The sequence below is a fragment of the Schistocerca nitens genome, chromosome 4 (assembly GCF_023898315.1).
Source record: "Schistocerca nitens isolate TAMUIC-IGC-003100 chromosome 4, iqSchNite1.1, whole genome shotgun sequence".
Taxonomy (NCBI): domain Eukaryota; kingdom Metazoa; phylum Arthropoda; class Insecta; order Orthoptera; family Acrididae; genus Schistocerca; species Schistocerca nitens.
In genome coordinates this window covers 941,385,014-941,401,148 of record NC_064617.1, presented here as the reverse complement: position 1 = coordinate 941,401,148, position 16,135 = coordinate 941,385,014, and the positions used below count along the sequence as shown (strand labels likewise).

General features: G+C 46.7%; 1 protein-coding gene and 1 non-coding gene across 2 annotated transcripts in view; one reads left to right on the top strand and one right to left on the bottom strand.

Moving 5' to 3' along the window:
- Positions 1-2,172, top strand: part of LOC126252811 (cuticle protein 21-like) — a 46,382-nt gene extending 44,210 nt beyond the window's left edge. Inside the window, exon 2 of the mRNA XM_049953751.1 lies at positions 1,202-2,172. Coding sequence (XP_049809708.1) covers positions 1,202-1,954 — 753 coding nt within the window. The 3' untranslated portion in view covers positions 1,955-2,172. The remainder of the gene's footprint in view (positions 1-1,201) is intronic.
- Trnat-ugu (transfer RNA threonine (anticodon UGU)) lies at positions 582-655 on the bottom strand. Its single transcript has one exon. It is a non-coding gene; the product is annotated as a tRNA-Thr (tRNA).
- Positions 2,173-16,135: the final 13,963 nt, after the last annotated feature.

Sequence of the window (16,135 nt, the reverse complement as noted above, 5' to 3'; positions counted from 1 at the left end):
TGTATGAGAAATCGGTAGGAAACTTTCCTCAAGTCAGCACGTTGTAGGTGTCGCCACCGGTGCCAACCTTGTGTGAATGCTTTGAAAAGCTAATCATTTGCATATCACAGCATCTTCTTCCTGCTGGTTAAATTTCGCGTCTGTAGCACGTCATCTTCGTGGTGTAGCAATTTTAATGGCCAGTGGTGCAGTTTGAGTGCGACAACTTTCCAGGATGGCGGTAAAATCAGGCACTTCATAACGAATGCTTGCTCTAGAAAGTTACTCTACCTTGTACGCTTTCAGATTTCGCTCTGTGCATACTGACTGACGCGCGTTCATCAGAGCTCTTAAGTATCGCGTAGCCTTGATATGAATGTTATGCATTCGACGTGTACTCTGATGCACTTCCTCTGTGTGATAAGCCGTGGCCTATCTACGGAATTATACAATTATATATATGAAGACAGTAACTGTTCTCGAAAGAACAGATACTGTAGATGACCGTGCAGCTTTTCCCTGGAATTAATGATGACTAACTGAAACCCTCAGCTGCCGACAGGTGTTGTTGGTATACCTCGATGTGGACAGCTGAAAATGTGTGCCCCGACCGGGACTCGAACCCGGGATCTCCTGCTTACAAAGCAGACGCTCTATCCATCTGAGCCACCGAGGACACAGATGAATAGCGCGACTGCAGGGACTTATCCCTTGCACACTTCCCGTGAGACTCACATTCCCAACTGTCCACAATTCTACATATGTATTGTACCTTATAGACATTTGCCCATTCATGCGAATGCGCACAGGTTGCCCTAACTCTTACGGGAATCGCCAAAGCGTGCGCGAGTAACGAGTGAATGGGCAAATGTCTGTAAGCTACATTACATAGGTAGAATTGTGAACAGTTGGGAGTGTGAGTCTCACGGGAAGCGTGCAAGGGATAAGTCCCTGCAGTCGCGCTATTCATCTGTGTCCTCGGTGGCTTAGATGGATAGAGCGTCTGCCATGTAAGCAGGAGATCCCGGGTTCGAGTCCCGGTCGGAGCACACGTTTTCAGCTGCCCACATCGAGGTATATCAACAACACCTGTCGGCAGCTGAGGGTTTCAGTTAGCCATCAATTATACAATTAGCGACGCAATAACGCTGGTCCAGGAAGGAGAGGAAAACGATATTGCTGTGCAGTGTTCCCGATGTGAACGCAAACGTACGCCCGGCAGGTACTGCTGAGCGCCGTGACGGCGGCCTGCCTCGCCTCCCCCGGCTTCCTGGCTGGCGGCGCTACGCCGCTGGACGCCTTCCGCTGCGCCGGCGTGCCCTGCAGCCTGGCCGGGCTGCCCGCCGTATCCTACGCCGCCTCGGCGCCCGCCGGCGTCGTCTTCCCCGCCACCGCGCCCGTCGCGCTGACGTCACAGTTCCACGCGCAGGACGAGCTGGGCCAGTACAGCTACGGATACCAGGGCGGGCCGTCGGCCAAGTCCGAGACGCGAGCCTTCGACGGCTCCGTGTCCGGCGGCTACTCCTACGTGGACGCCAACGGCGTGCTGCAGACGGCGCAGTACGTCTCCGACCCGGTGAACGGCTTCCGCGTCGCCGCCACCAACCTGCCGACCGCCACCGCGCGACCCGTGGAGGACACGCCCGAGGTGATGCGTGCGCGCGCCGCCCACGCCGCCTTCGTGGCGGATGCCGCCGCGCGCTCCGCCGCCCTCGCCGCCGCCGCCACCCCCGCGCCACCGGCCGCCGCCCCCGAGGCGCGGGACGGACAGCAGGCCGCCCGAACCGCCCCCGCACCGCCCGCCTCCGCTGCCACGGGCCGCGCCGCTCCCGCACGCCCACCCTCTGCTACCAGCTACGCCAACCTCGTGATAGGGCCCTCGGGAGTTCCGCTGGACACCCCCGAGGTGGCCGCCGCCCGCGCCGCTGACGCCGTCGCCCACCTGCAGGCGAAGGCGGCGGCACTCTTCGGCTGAACGCGCGAACTTCGCTGCGGGCTCCCAATCTGCGAGTTAGTCATGAAAACCTACAGCTTTCACACTTCTCCTCTTCCTTCAGCAGTGGGTTCGCTTCTGTTGCACCGTATCTGCACACCATATATTTGCAAGTGTATCTCAATGACGACTATGGCAAAGACTCGTATTTATGACTACAAGTATGTATACTGTAAAGGAAATAAACAGATCCCACAATATTTCTTCTTTATTCACAAAAATATGAGGTCTGCTAGTACCACTTGATGTGCCAGCATGAAACTAACCCATCCTCAAAACAAAGTATCAACACAACTGCCAAGAATTACTTGTTGGGTTGGGCCAGTTCACACACAAAAATGGCTCTGAGCACTATGGGACTTAACTACTGAGGTCATGAGTCCCCTAGAACTTAGAACTACTTGAACCTAACTAACCTAAGGACATCACACACATCCATGCCCGAGGCAGGATTCGAACCTGCGGCCGTAGCGGTCGCGCGGTTCCAGACTGTGGCGCCTAGAACCGCTCGGCCACCCCGGCCGGCAGTTCACACACAAGCTGCACTTACATTACACATACATTTTACAAATGGTTCAAATCGTTCTAAGCACTATGGGACTTAACATCTGAGGTCGTCAGTCCCCTAGACCTAGAACTACGTAAACCTAACTAAGCTAAGGACATCACACACATCAATGCCCGAGGCAAGATTCGAACCTGCGACCGTGGCAGCCGCGTGGTTCGGACTGAAGCGCCTAGAACCGCTCGACCACAGCGGCCGGCATTCATTTTACTAGAACATCCCAGTATCTTGATTAGTATTTATGACATTCACAATGCATTAAGAATTCTTTGCTAAACCCATAATTTATTTTGCCCACAAACTTCGTAAAATCACAATAGCTTCAACAAATTACAACAGAAAGGAGTTTTGCTATTTGGGGAGCAAAATAACTGATGATGGTCGAAGTGGGGAGGATATAAAATGTAGACTGGCAATGGCAAGGAAACCGTTTCTGAATAAGAGGAATTTGTTAACATCGAGTATAGATTTAAGTGTCAGGAAGTCGTTTATGAAAGTATTTGTATGGAGTGTAGCCATGCATGGAAGTTAAACATGGACGCTAAATAGTTTTGACAAGAAGAGAATAGAAGCTTTCGAAATGTGGTGCTACAGAAGAATGCTGAAGATTAGATGGGTAGATCACATAACTAATGACGAGGTATTGAATAGAATTGGGGAGAAGAGGAGTTTGTGGCACAACTTGACTAGAAGAAGGGATCGGTTGGTAGCACATGTTCTTAGGCATCAAGGGATCACCAAATTAGTACTGGAGGGCAGCGTGGAGGGTAAAAATCGTAGAGGGAGACCAAGAAATCAATACACTAAGCAGATTCAGAAGGATGTAGGTTGCAGTAACTACTGGGAGATGAAGAAGCTCGCACAGGATAGGGTAGCAAGGAGAGTTGCATCAAACCAGTCTAAGGACTGAAGACCACAACAACAACAACAACAAGAACTTTATATCAAATTTTTATGTTTGTCATTTTAAAAGAATTTAAACGATTTAATTGAAATGTAAATTTACTATATCTTAAGGTTCCAAAATCTCTTAGAAATAGTACGAATCTCCAAATGGCTCTACACCTCAAACGTGGTTCAACAGTAACCATTTTGAACAGATACAAAGCACACACTGAGGCGTCTCTATCTTGGGCCGTCTATTAACATGACAAAGTAGATTACATTATACAGCACCTACGAAAGAACTCTTATTAATCTTATTTTTTCTTCTTCTTTTGCTACCGCCTTTATACCGCATTGTGCGCACGGTCCGCGGGGTTAATACGGAATTGGCATGGTTAATTTTAGGGGGTGGCCGGATGCCCTTAGTGCTGCCATCCCATACACCCCAGGACGGAAGTAGTGTACCCCAGCCGTCTGTGTCTAGTGTAAATCGTGAAATAGTTAGAATGTGTTTCAGATGTCTACGAGTCATCTAACTGAGGCGGGACATGGGGACCAGCCCGGTATTCACCCAGTAGGATGTGGAAAACCGCCTAAAATCCACGTCGAGGCTGTCTGGCACACCAGCCGTTGTCGTTAATCCACCGGGCGGATTCGATTCGAGGCCGGCGCGCCTACTCGAGTCCAGGAAGCAGCGCGTTAGTGAGCTCGGCTACCCTGGCGGGTGAAAGAAGTTTTATTACTGTCACATGATAATCACATTAGGCCTCACAGGAAGCAACCTGCAATGCACACAGATGATTTGACTTTCTCATTAATGCTCCATCAAGTAGAACCAGCTAAAACCGCTCCATGGTATATATATATATATATATATATATATATATATATATATATATATATATATATATATATATATATATATAATGGAAAAAAGAACACATTGACACCAGTGTGTCAGACCCACCATACTTGCTCCGGACACTGCGAGAGGGCCGTGGCATACGGAGCTCCATCGCAGTCTTTAACACTGGTAGCATGCCGCGACAGCGTGGACGTGAACCGTATGTGCAGTTGACGGACTTTGAGCGAGGGCGTATAGTGGGCATGCGGGAGGCCGGGTGGACGTACCGCCGAATTGCTCAACACGTGGGGCGTGAGGTCTCCACAGTACATCGATGTTGTCGCCAGTGGTCGGCGGAAGGTGCACGTGCCCGTCGACCTGGGACCGGACCGCAGCGACGCACGGATGCACGCCAAGACCGTAGGATCCTACGCAGTGCCGTAGGGGACCGCACCGCCACTTCCCAGCAAATTAGGGACACTGTTGCTCCTGGGGTATCGGCGAGGACCATTCGCAACCGTCTCCATGAAGCTGGGCTACGGTCCCGCACACCGTTAGGCCGTCTTCCGCTCACGCCCCAACATCGTGCAGCCCGTCTCCAGTGGTGTCGCGACAGGCGTGAATGGAGGGACGAATGGAGACGTGTCGTCTTCAGCGATGAGAGTCGCTTCTGCCTTGGTGCCGATGATGGTCGTATGCGTGTTTGGCGCCGTGCAGGTGAGCGCCACAATCAGGACTGCATACGACCGAGGCACACAGGGCCAACACCCGGCATCATGGTGTGGGGAGCGATCTCCTACACTGGCCGTACACCACTGGTGATCGTCGAGGGGACACTGAATAGTGCACGGTACATCCAAACCGTCATCGAACCCATCGTTCTACCATTCCTAGACCGGCAAGGGAACTTGCTGTTCCAACAGGACAATGCACGTCCGCATGTATCCCGTGCCACCCAACGTGCTCTAGAAGGTGTAAGTCAACTACCCTGGCCAGCAAGATCTCCGGATCTGTCCCCCATTGAGCATGTTTGGGACTGGATGAAGCGTCGTCTCACGCGGTCTGCACGTCCAGCACGAACGCTGGTCCAACTGAGGCGCCAGGTGGAAATGGCATGGCAAGCCGTTCCACAGGACTACATCCAGCATCTCTACGATCGTCTCCATGGGAGAATAGCAGCCTGCATTGCTGCGAAAGGTGGATATACACTGTACTAGTGCCGACATTGTGCATGCTCTGTTGCCTGTGTCTATGTGCCTGTGGTTCTGTCAGTGTGATCATGTGATGTATCTGACCCCAGGAATGTGTCAATAAAGTTTCCCCTTCCTGGGACAATGAATTCACGGTGTTCTTATTTCAATTTCCAGGAGTGTATATATACAGGGTGTCCCAGCTATCTTGTCCACCCAAAATATCTCTGGAACAATAACAGCTATTGGAAAACGACTTTCACCGGTATCAATGTAGGGCTGGGGCCCGTGAATGTACATATTTGGAAACATTCTAAAACGAAAGCATATGTGTTTTTTAACACTAACTTATGTTTTTTTAAATGGACCTCCTACATTTTTTCTTCAGCAATCCATAGCATGACAAAGCACATACACAATGGCGTTGATTGCATCGCAATATTCCCATTACATCCCGAGATATTAAGACGCGAAGTTGACGCTTGAAACACCCGACATGTGCTGCTAACGCACGTCCTGAGGCTCAGGCGTGAACCCCATGCTGCCCGTAATCGCGATGTGATTGACATGCGTAATCACACTTCCATACTTATCAAGAGGTCCGAAACGAATAATACGGTCTGCTGCCATCCTGCATTAACGTCGTACATTCCAGCAGGTATTTATCCCATAGGCTAAGGGTGATGCGGTTCTGTAACATATCTGTGAACCGCAACGTTAGTCACAAAGTTAACTTCCCTTATCGTTAATCCGTTACTAAAAGGTAATGCCGTTCAACGTTAAAACTTTACTTTACTGTAGATCTAGCGCAAGTGATAGTTAATCATTCACTCGTAATAGTAGAATTCATGTTGATGGTTTTAGTGAAACGAGCAAGTGGATTAAAAGTTTTACCGTTGTTTATGTAAAAATGTTTTGATTTGGGAAGTTCAGGTAGGACATAGAAGATGAATGTAAACATGTTTAACCAATTAGTTTTATTATCACACAATTATCAATGTTATGTTTATCTAATGCGTTAAATGACAAATTGTTGCAAACAAATGTTTCTTAACATCACTGGGTAAAATGGCCCTTTGCAGAAACTTCCACTGTGATACCAGCACTACATACTAAACATAGCGTTCACATCTCATGCTCAAAGTGATGCCCATTGGCTTGCATACATGGGGTCACTCTGCGGATGAAGGATGCCCTACTTCGTGCTACTGTTTCCTCTTTGATGGCTGTACAAGCATCAATAATGCGTTGCTTCATGTCCTCTGGTGTTGTTGGTTCATGTTGGTAAACAGCATCCTTCACTGCTCCCCAAAGAAAATAATCCAGCGGTGTAAGGTCCGGAGATCGGGCAGGCCACCTAACTGGGCCACCTCGTCCAATCCACCTACCAGGGAACTTAAGGTTCAGAAGTCGTCGTGCTCGTAAGGCGTTATGTGCAGGGCATCCGTCATGCTGATACCACATGACCATTCTGCAGTTCAGAGGTACGGTGTCCAACAGAACAGGAAGATTGTGTCGTATAAGTCTGGAGTATTGTCTGCCATTTTGGATGCCATTTATAAAGAAAGGTTCGATAATGGTATCTCCAATAATCCCACACCAAACATTAACTTTCCACGGACGTTGATGCTCTACCTGACGGAGCCATTTTGGATTGTCTGCGGACCAATAATGCATATTCCTCATATTGACAATTCCTTTGTTGGAGAATGATGCCTCGTCCGTAAAGAGAACATCTGTAAAATAATTTGGATTAGTCAGAAGTTTTTGCTGAGCCCACCGACAAAATGTTACCCTATTGCGGAAGTCATTTCCATGAATATCCTGGTATAAATGAACATGGTAAGGATGAAATTTATGATGTTTAAGAATACGCTGTGCACTTGATTTCGACACACCAAATTCACGTTCAATTTGACGTGTGCTGATTTGAGGATTCACAGCTATGGTAGCGAGCACAGCAACTTCAGCACGTACATCTGTGCACGTTCTAGGACGATGTCGAGGTCTTGGATTTAAGCTTCCCGTTTCACGTAGACGAGATGTGAGACGACCAAACATCCGGCGCGAAGGCGATGGCTCGTCAGGGAATCGTCTTCTGTACAGTCGTTCTGCCTGAACAGCATTTCGTCCACCTACAACAGGGTACAGTACAGGTATGTAGAGAAGGGTAGAAAACAGACATATTAACTTAATAATCATAATGTTCGCTAACAATACTATCAACAAACAAGCAATCTCATAACGTATTTCCCGTCAACGTACATTCTCCATAGATCAGCAGCATTTCTATCATATCTTCATGTGTGTACATTATACTGTACAGTATAAGTTCCACAACACAACGTTTATTCACAATGTGTACTACCTCCGTGCCGTCACTAGATTACTCTGATGCACGACTACACTGGCAAGCGGTGTACTGCACGCCAAAGCAACAACAAATGGGATGCTCGGAGGGTGGTGGAGTACAGGAGTTTGCATGGGTCGCAAATCATAAACAAGGCGAAGTGGCAACTGTGGCAGGAGTGGGAACTACGTTGGACACTTGACTAGGTAGAGCCAGGCCCTGCGCGACAGGCACAATGGGTCATGTAACGCATTAGATAAACCTCATTTTGGGTGTGCAGGATAAATAAGACAACCTGACGGGTGTACACCGATCGGTACTGGTTCATATTGTGTACGTAGATACGTAAAACGTGCAAGAGGGAAACCATTATGTGCTTATGAGAGTTGATGGCAGCAGACCGTATTATTCAAAAATGGTTCAAATGGCTCTGAGTACTATGGGACTCAACTGCTGTGGTCATAAGTCCCCTAGAACTTAGAACTACTTAAACCTAACTAACCTAAGGACAGCACACAACACCCAGCCATCACGAGGCAGAGAAAATCCCTGACCCCGCCGGGAATCGAACCCGGGAACCCGGGCGTGGGAAGCGAGAACGCTACCGCACGACCACGAGATGCGGGCCCGTATTATTCGTTTCGGACCTCTTGATAAGTATGGAGGTGTGATTACAAATGTCAATCACATCGCGATTACGGGCAGCATGGGGTTCACGCCTGAGCCTCAGGATATTCCAGAGGGGACGACGAATTAGACTCCAAATTACAGGTTGCATAGCAGACCGAAGCGATAAGACATTTCACTACCCATAGCATGGCCATAACTTCGGTTAACATCCATCATTTGGAAAGCAATTCCATCCAGTTCACTCATAACAAAAAGCAGGGTGCCGTCACAATACAGTAACTTATAATTCACTGTTGCTGAACGCACGACCTTCCCGTATTCTTTAAACAACCACCACAGTCCTTAACGCACACTCTTGTACTATCCCGCGTAAAATTTGTCACAGCGACAGACAGTTTCAAGCCCCACTGTTCAAAGGCATCGCCTACCGGTTTCCAAACAGCATTCTCTTCATCACAAGCCACGACTGCCCTCTGCGTGCGCGCCGCTGCCGGCACCCAGTCGTCTCTCTCCACGCCAATGGATTCTGCTCGTACCGACAATTCCCAGTAGAAGATTTAAAATCTGCAGGCAATCGGCACACACTGTAATTCTTTCAGAGACAGCAGATGTCTTTGAAGAGCGATTGAACGGAATCGATAGTCTCTTGAAAAGAGGTTATTCTTTTGGTGTACAACCCTGAGGCTGGTTTGCGGCAGACCGCCATTCCTCTCTTCTGTCTGCCTTCCACTTCATTTCCACGTATGTGTTACATCCAACGTCACTCATGATCTGTTGCATGTATGATATGCTTGGTCACCCCCGCTGATTCCTTCCCTCAATAGCTCCTTCTGCTATTGTTCCAATGATGTTGTTGTGTAGTAGTATATGCCCACAAGTTTGTCTCTTCTTGTTTGGATGTGCCTCCACAGAGATCGGGTTTCCTGTACTCTTCTAAGCAGCTCTTCATTTGTCACTTTGTCTCTCCAGCTGATCTTCATCATCCTTCTGTAGCACCACATCTCCAGGGCATCTAGCCGTCTTCTCTCTTCTCTTCCAATTGTCCAAGTTTCACTTCCGTATAGGGCCACGCTCCAAACGAAACCTTTCATGATACGTTTCCTTGTTTTCAGACTGATGTTGTTGCTGGTGAATAAGTTCCTTCTTCGATTAAATGCAATTTTGGCTTTTTGTATTCTGGTCGAAATTTCTTTCCGGCTTCTACGAGGCTTCCCAGGTAAGTCAATTCCTCTATCACTTCCAACTCCTCTCTTCCAATTCTCATTCTCAGAGGTTCATATTCTGCTCCTGTACTGCACACCATCACTTTATAGTCTTTTTCTTGTTTATTCTCATTCCATACTGATTGCATAGAATTTTTCCCATTGTTCTGAGGACTTCCTCTAGATCTTCTTTTGTCTCCGTGACTATAGCAGTATCATCTGCACAACGTAGCATGTCTGTCTTCTGCCTATTAATTTTGATCCCCACCTCAGTAGTTTCCCGAAATAATAACAAAAGTAAAATGAGGATAATTGAATGTAATGGAATCAAATCAGGCGTTGCTGAGCGAATTAGATTACGAAATGGAACTCTATGGTAGTAAATAAGTTTTGATATTTCGGCAGTAGAACTTAGAACAACTTAAACCTAACTAACCTAAGGACATCACACACATCCATGCCCGAGGCAGGATTCGAACCTGCGACCGTAGCCGTCGCGCGGTTCCAGACTGTAGCGCCTAGAATCGCTCGGCCACTCCGGCCGGCGACAGTAGAACTGAAGCGTGTAACATAAGCTCAGCGGTGAGGAAGTGGAAGGACTAGGCCTCAAACAAGCAGCATTCGTAGGAAGCACAGATTTATTAACCATAAATATTAATGTTTAAATATTAAGTTGCTTAATGCAGTCGAAACGTTAGCAAAAGTGCGGTTGAACGGTTGAGTTGAATGACAATGGAAGAAATGGAGCAGGACTCAAATCCGTCCAATAGTTCCAGGCATCAGACACCACATGACGGGAGGCTGAGAAATGTAGCGCTGCACACACCACATCTATAACAGGGAGATAAAGAGTGTAAAAAAGAAAAACACACTCAATGTTAATTACCAGCTGCATCCATAGTAAGACCAACCAGCTGTGTCACCAGAATGGACGCATACATTTACATCCATTAATAGAAATATATTTTATAGGCTAAGTTCCCCGTGCCTCTCAGTTTAAACCAGTGCCTCACAAAACTGCCAAGCAATAACCATCTGAAACCGGGCTGTGGGGGACATAATCCCGTATGGCGCAGCTAATTTACATTGACTTCCCGTAGCAACCATCAATTTAAGTACGAAATCACACAAGTCACATCCGATGGTGAACAACATCTACATCTACATCTACATGGATACTCTGCAAATCACATTTAAGTGCCTGGCAGAGGGTTCATCGAACCACCTCCACAATTCTCTATTATTCCAATCTCGTATAGCGTGCGGGAAGAATGAACACCTATATCTTTCTGTACCAGCTCTGATTTGTCTTATTTTATCTTTGTGATAGTTCCTCCCTATGTAAGTCGGTGTCAACAAAATATTTTCGCATTCGGAGGAGAAAGCTGGTGATTGGAATTTCGTGAGAAGATTCCGTCGCAACGAAAAACGCCTTTCTTTTAATGATGTCCATCCCAAATCCTGTATCATTTCTGTGACACTCTCTCCCATATTTCGCGATAATACAAAACGTGCTGTCTTTCTTTGAACTTTTTCGATGTACTCAGTCAGTCCTGTCTGGTAAGGATCCGACAGCGAATAACAGTATTCTAAAAGAGGACGGACAAGCGTAGTATAGGCAGTCTCCTTAGTAGGTCTGTTACATTTTCTAAGTGTCCTGCCAATGAAACGCAGTCTTTGGTTAGCCTTCCCCACATTTTCTATGTCTTCCTTCCAATTTTAATTGTTCGTAATTGTAATTCCTAGGTATTTAGTTGAATTTATGGCTTTTACATTAGACTGATTTATCGTGTAACCGAAGTTTAACGCGTTCTTTTTAGCACTCATGTGGATGAGCTCACACTTTTCGTTATTTAAGGTCAACTGCCACTTTTCGCACCATTTAGATATTTCTTGTACATCGTTTTGCAGTTTGTTCTGATCTTCTGATGACCTTATTAGTCATTAAACGACAGCGTCATCTGCAAACAACCGAAGACGGCTGCTCATATTGTCTCCCAAATCGTTTATATAGATAAGAAACAACAAAGGGCCTATAACACTACATTGGGGAACGCCAGAAATCACTTCTGTTTTGCCGGCCGCGGTGGTCTCGCGGTTCTAGGCGCGCAGTCCGGAACCGTGCGACTGCTACGGTCGCAGGTTCGAATCCTGCCTCGGGCATGGATGTGTGTGATGTCCTTAGGTTAGTTAGGTTTAAGTAGTTCTAAGTTCTAGGGGACTGATAACCACAGCAGTTGAGTCCCATAGTGCTCAGAGCCATTTGAACCATTTTTTTCACTTCTGTTTTACTCGATGACCATCAATTACAACGAACTGTGACCTCTCCGACAGGAAATCAAAGATCGAGTCACATAACTGAGACGATATTCCATGAGCACGCAATTTCACTACGAGCCGATTGTGTGGTACAGTGTCAAAAGCCTTCCGGAAATCCATAAATACGGAATCGATCTGAAATCCCTTGTCAATAGCTCTCAGCACTTCATGTGAATAAAGAGCTAGTTGTGTTTCACAAGAACGATGTTTTGTAAATCCATGTTGACTGCGTGCCAATAGACCGTTTTCTTCGAGGTAATTCACTACGTTCGAACACAATATATGTTCTAAAATCCTGCTGCATATCGACGTTAACGATATGGGCCTGTAATTTAACCAACTGTAGCTATTCTAGCAGGGAGCAAAGGTAGCTATTCTAGCAGATAATCCGAGGGCGCACAAATACCACGTTGTGAACGTTCCAGAATGTGCTCACCAATTTCACTGAGGCAACTGCGGAATATTCCGGCGAAGCTCCGCGGAGAACGTCGCTGAAGACCTCGCCCCAAGGTAGGAACCCGGTACCTGAAGACAAGAGGCGCCCCGTTACACTTCCACAAGCGGGTTGCAAAATGGTTCAAATGGCTCTGAGCACTATGGGACTTAACTTCTGAGGTCATCAGTCCCCTAGAACTTACAACTACTTAAACCTGACTAACCTAAGGACATCACACACATCCATGCCCGAGGTAGGATTCGAACCTGCGATCGTAGCGGTTCCAGACTGTAGTGCCTAGAACCGCTCGGCCACCCCGGCCAGCCAAGCGGGTTGCAGATCAGTGGTCTATTGCCGTTGTGCCCCCAGTCGCCCACACTGGCTTCCGGCACCTTCCATCGATAGTTGAGAAGCTTGCTGTCCCCTGCCGAAACACAAATGGCCACCATCCGATATCGCTCGCGTGCAGCAAAATTGAAACATCCGCTCGCGCCCTCTGAGTGGGAGATGTGCCAAGCGTTCAGTCACAGAGCTTACACATGCGGTCTGTTGACATGAGCCGCGACGGCTCCAAAACAACTAATGATGGATATAAAGTGCAGACTGGCAAGAGCAAGAAAATCATTTCTGAAAAAGAAGAATTTGCCAACCTATAAGTGCATGTGTTTGGAAGTTTTCTGAAGCCATTTGGAAAGCAGCTTGTGGCAGCTCCCTTTCGTAAAACAAAAAGGTATTTGAATAAGGATGCAACCCATGCTCTAAGTTCATGTTTCTATAGTTCAGCTCGGGTGAGCCACTGCTTTTAGGGACGTAAAATGAAAATGCCCTAGAAATATTAATTTATCAGTGCAAGGGGCCTTAGAATATGCATCTGACTTTCTGTTTATGTTGCTCCGGGCGTCGACAAGTTCGAGAGAATACTAAATGACAAAACAAGGAATAACGAACTACACACAGCAACTAATAAAAACAATTCTGCACACTGCACTCAGTTACTGGAAACAAAATTAGAATATCTTTAACACAGTTCGCTTTATAAAGGAAACGACTGATGACTGATTACTGGATTAACTCTGTAAATAAAATTAGGATCATTGTACCTTGTCGTAATAACTTCCTAACAGTTCTTAAATCAATGTCAACAATAACAGAAATATCCCAAGTCTGGTGCAAATGTAAACACTTCCTTCCAAAATGGGTACAATACTGAGACTGACAAATACGTACTTTCATTAGTCTATTACTTTTTCGTGACACTGGTGGGACGTGGATGTTGTGTCTCTTAGATGATTGTTCCGTGGCAATCCCTCAGTCATCCGGGTACTGCATCCTCCGAACTCCAAGCGACTGGGCGCTCGGAATTCTTTGACGACGACACGTAACAAATTTTTACACAAATCATAAATGAAAAAGACATTTTCCGCACTTGTCACCATCTGCTATCACTCAGCCACAGTTTGAAATGAACACTTTCTTGACTTATACTATATGATCAAAAGTATTCAGACACCGCCAAAACTATACGTTTTTCATATGAGGTGCATTTTGCTGCTACCCATTGCCAGGTGCTCCATATCAGCGACCTCAGTATTCATTAGACATCGTGAGAGAGCAGAATGGGCCGCTCCGCGGAACTCACGGACTTAGAACGCAGTCAGGTGATTGGGTGTCACCTGTCATACGTCTGTACGCGAGATTTCCACGCTCCTAAACATCACCTAGGTCCACTGTTACCAATGTGATAGTGAAGTGGAAACGTGAAGGGAGACGTACAGGCCGCGCGGGATGGGTGTGTGTGTTTGTCCTCAGGGTAATTTAGGTTAAGTAGTGCGTAAGCTTAGGGACTGATGACCTTAGCAATTAAGTCCCATAAGATTTCACACACATTTGAACAATTTTTTTTGACATCTACAGCACAAAAGCGTACAGGCCGACCTCGTCTGTTGACTGACAGAGACCGCCGACAGTTGAAGAGGATCGCAATGTCTAATAGGCAGACATCTGTCCAGACCATCACACAGGAATTCCAAATTGCATCAGCATCCACTGCAAGTACTATGACAGTTAGGCGGCAGGTGAGAAAACTTGGATTCCATGGTCGACCGGCTGCTCATAAACCACACATCACGCCGGTAAATGCCAAACGACGCCTCACTTAGTATAAAGAGCGTAAACATTGGACGATTGAACAATGGAAAAATGTTGTGTGGAGTGACGAATCACGGTACACAGTGTGGCGATCCGATGATAGGGTGTGGGTATGGCGAATGCCCGGTGAACGTCATCTGCCAGCGTTTGTAGTACCAACAGTATAATTCGGAGGCGGTGGTATGGTGTGGTCGTGTTTTTCATGGAGGAGGCTTGCACCCCTTGTTGTTTAGCGTGGCACAGACTTACATTGATGTTTTAAGTACCTTCTTGCTTCCCACTGTTGAAGAGCAATTCGGGTGGCGATTGCTATCGAGCACCTGTTCATAGCGCACGGCCTGTGGCAGAGTGGTTGCACGGCAATAACATCCCTGTAATGGACTGACCTACGCAGAGTCCTGGCCTGAATCCTATAGAACACTTTTGGGGTGTGTTGGAACGCCGACTCCGTGCCAGGCCTCACCCACCGTCATCGATACCTGTCCTCAGTGCAGCACTCCGAGAAGAATAGGCTGTCGCTCCCCAAGAAACCTTCCAGCACCTAACTGAACCTATGCCTGTGAGAGTGGAAGCTGTCATCAAGGCTAAGGATGGGCCAACACCACACTGAATTCCAGCATTACCGATCGAAGGCGCCACGAACTTGTGAGTCATTTTGAGTCAGGTGTGCGGATACCTTTGATAACATAGGGTATATTTGAGCTAGCTGTACCTGGCCGTGCGTTGCTGCGAGTCACTGTGTTTAAATGAAAAAGAAAGTGGGATATACGCCCTAATCTCCTTGTCGCCTATGTCTCTGTCCATATCACCCCCCTCTCTTTGTCCGTCTCTTTCTCCTCATTCGCCTTCTCTCTGTCCGCCACCTCCTCCCCATTCCATCTCCTCTTTTTTAACACAAAACCTGCAGATAGTTGTTAAGAAATATGTGTTGTATGTCCGTCTGAATGTTTAGCGGAGTATCGTTTAAAATTTGAATCTTTAGTGGAGTTCCGATTAAAATTTGAAGTGAATCGGTCCAGAACTTGTCGATATTTTTGATAACAACTTTTCCCCTTTACATATTACATATTTATTTATGTATAATAGCCAGTCAGATTAAAACAATGATCACATTCACTTCGAAGACTAGATGAAAATAGAATTCTCATCGACTGATTTGGTTTCACGGTTAACTTCCAGTACAAAGCGAATTATAGTATTGACAGTTCAGTTCATCGAACTTTCACAGTAAAAGATAACTGGGTCCTACATCGAAGAAAGACGTATTTTGGAACGTGCTGTAGACTATTTAAAAACAATGAAATAGATTAAGCAGGCTTAAAAAATACGTGAACCCAACTGAAATAGAAATGGAACAACATCAGAAAATGTTATCAACGGAAGAACCCAGATTCTGAACTACTTTCCATCATAGTCGTCAGGAGAGTAGAAACTGTTTAAAGACAAGTAACGTAATGCACGTATGAGGCAGCTTACGAAGAGAACTTGTCGAACTGAATGTGTGATGAAAAGACAAAGTCGAGGAGCAGTAGCACATAAGGAAACCTTTGGCGAAACTAAACGGGATTCAATTTTTTGTTAAAATTTAAATCTA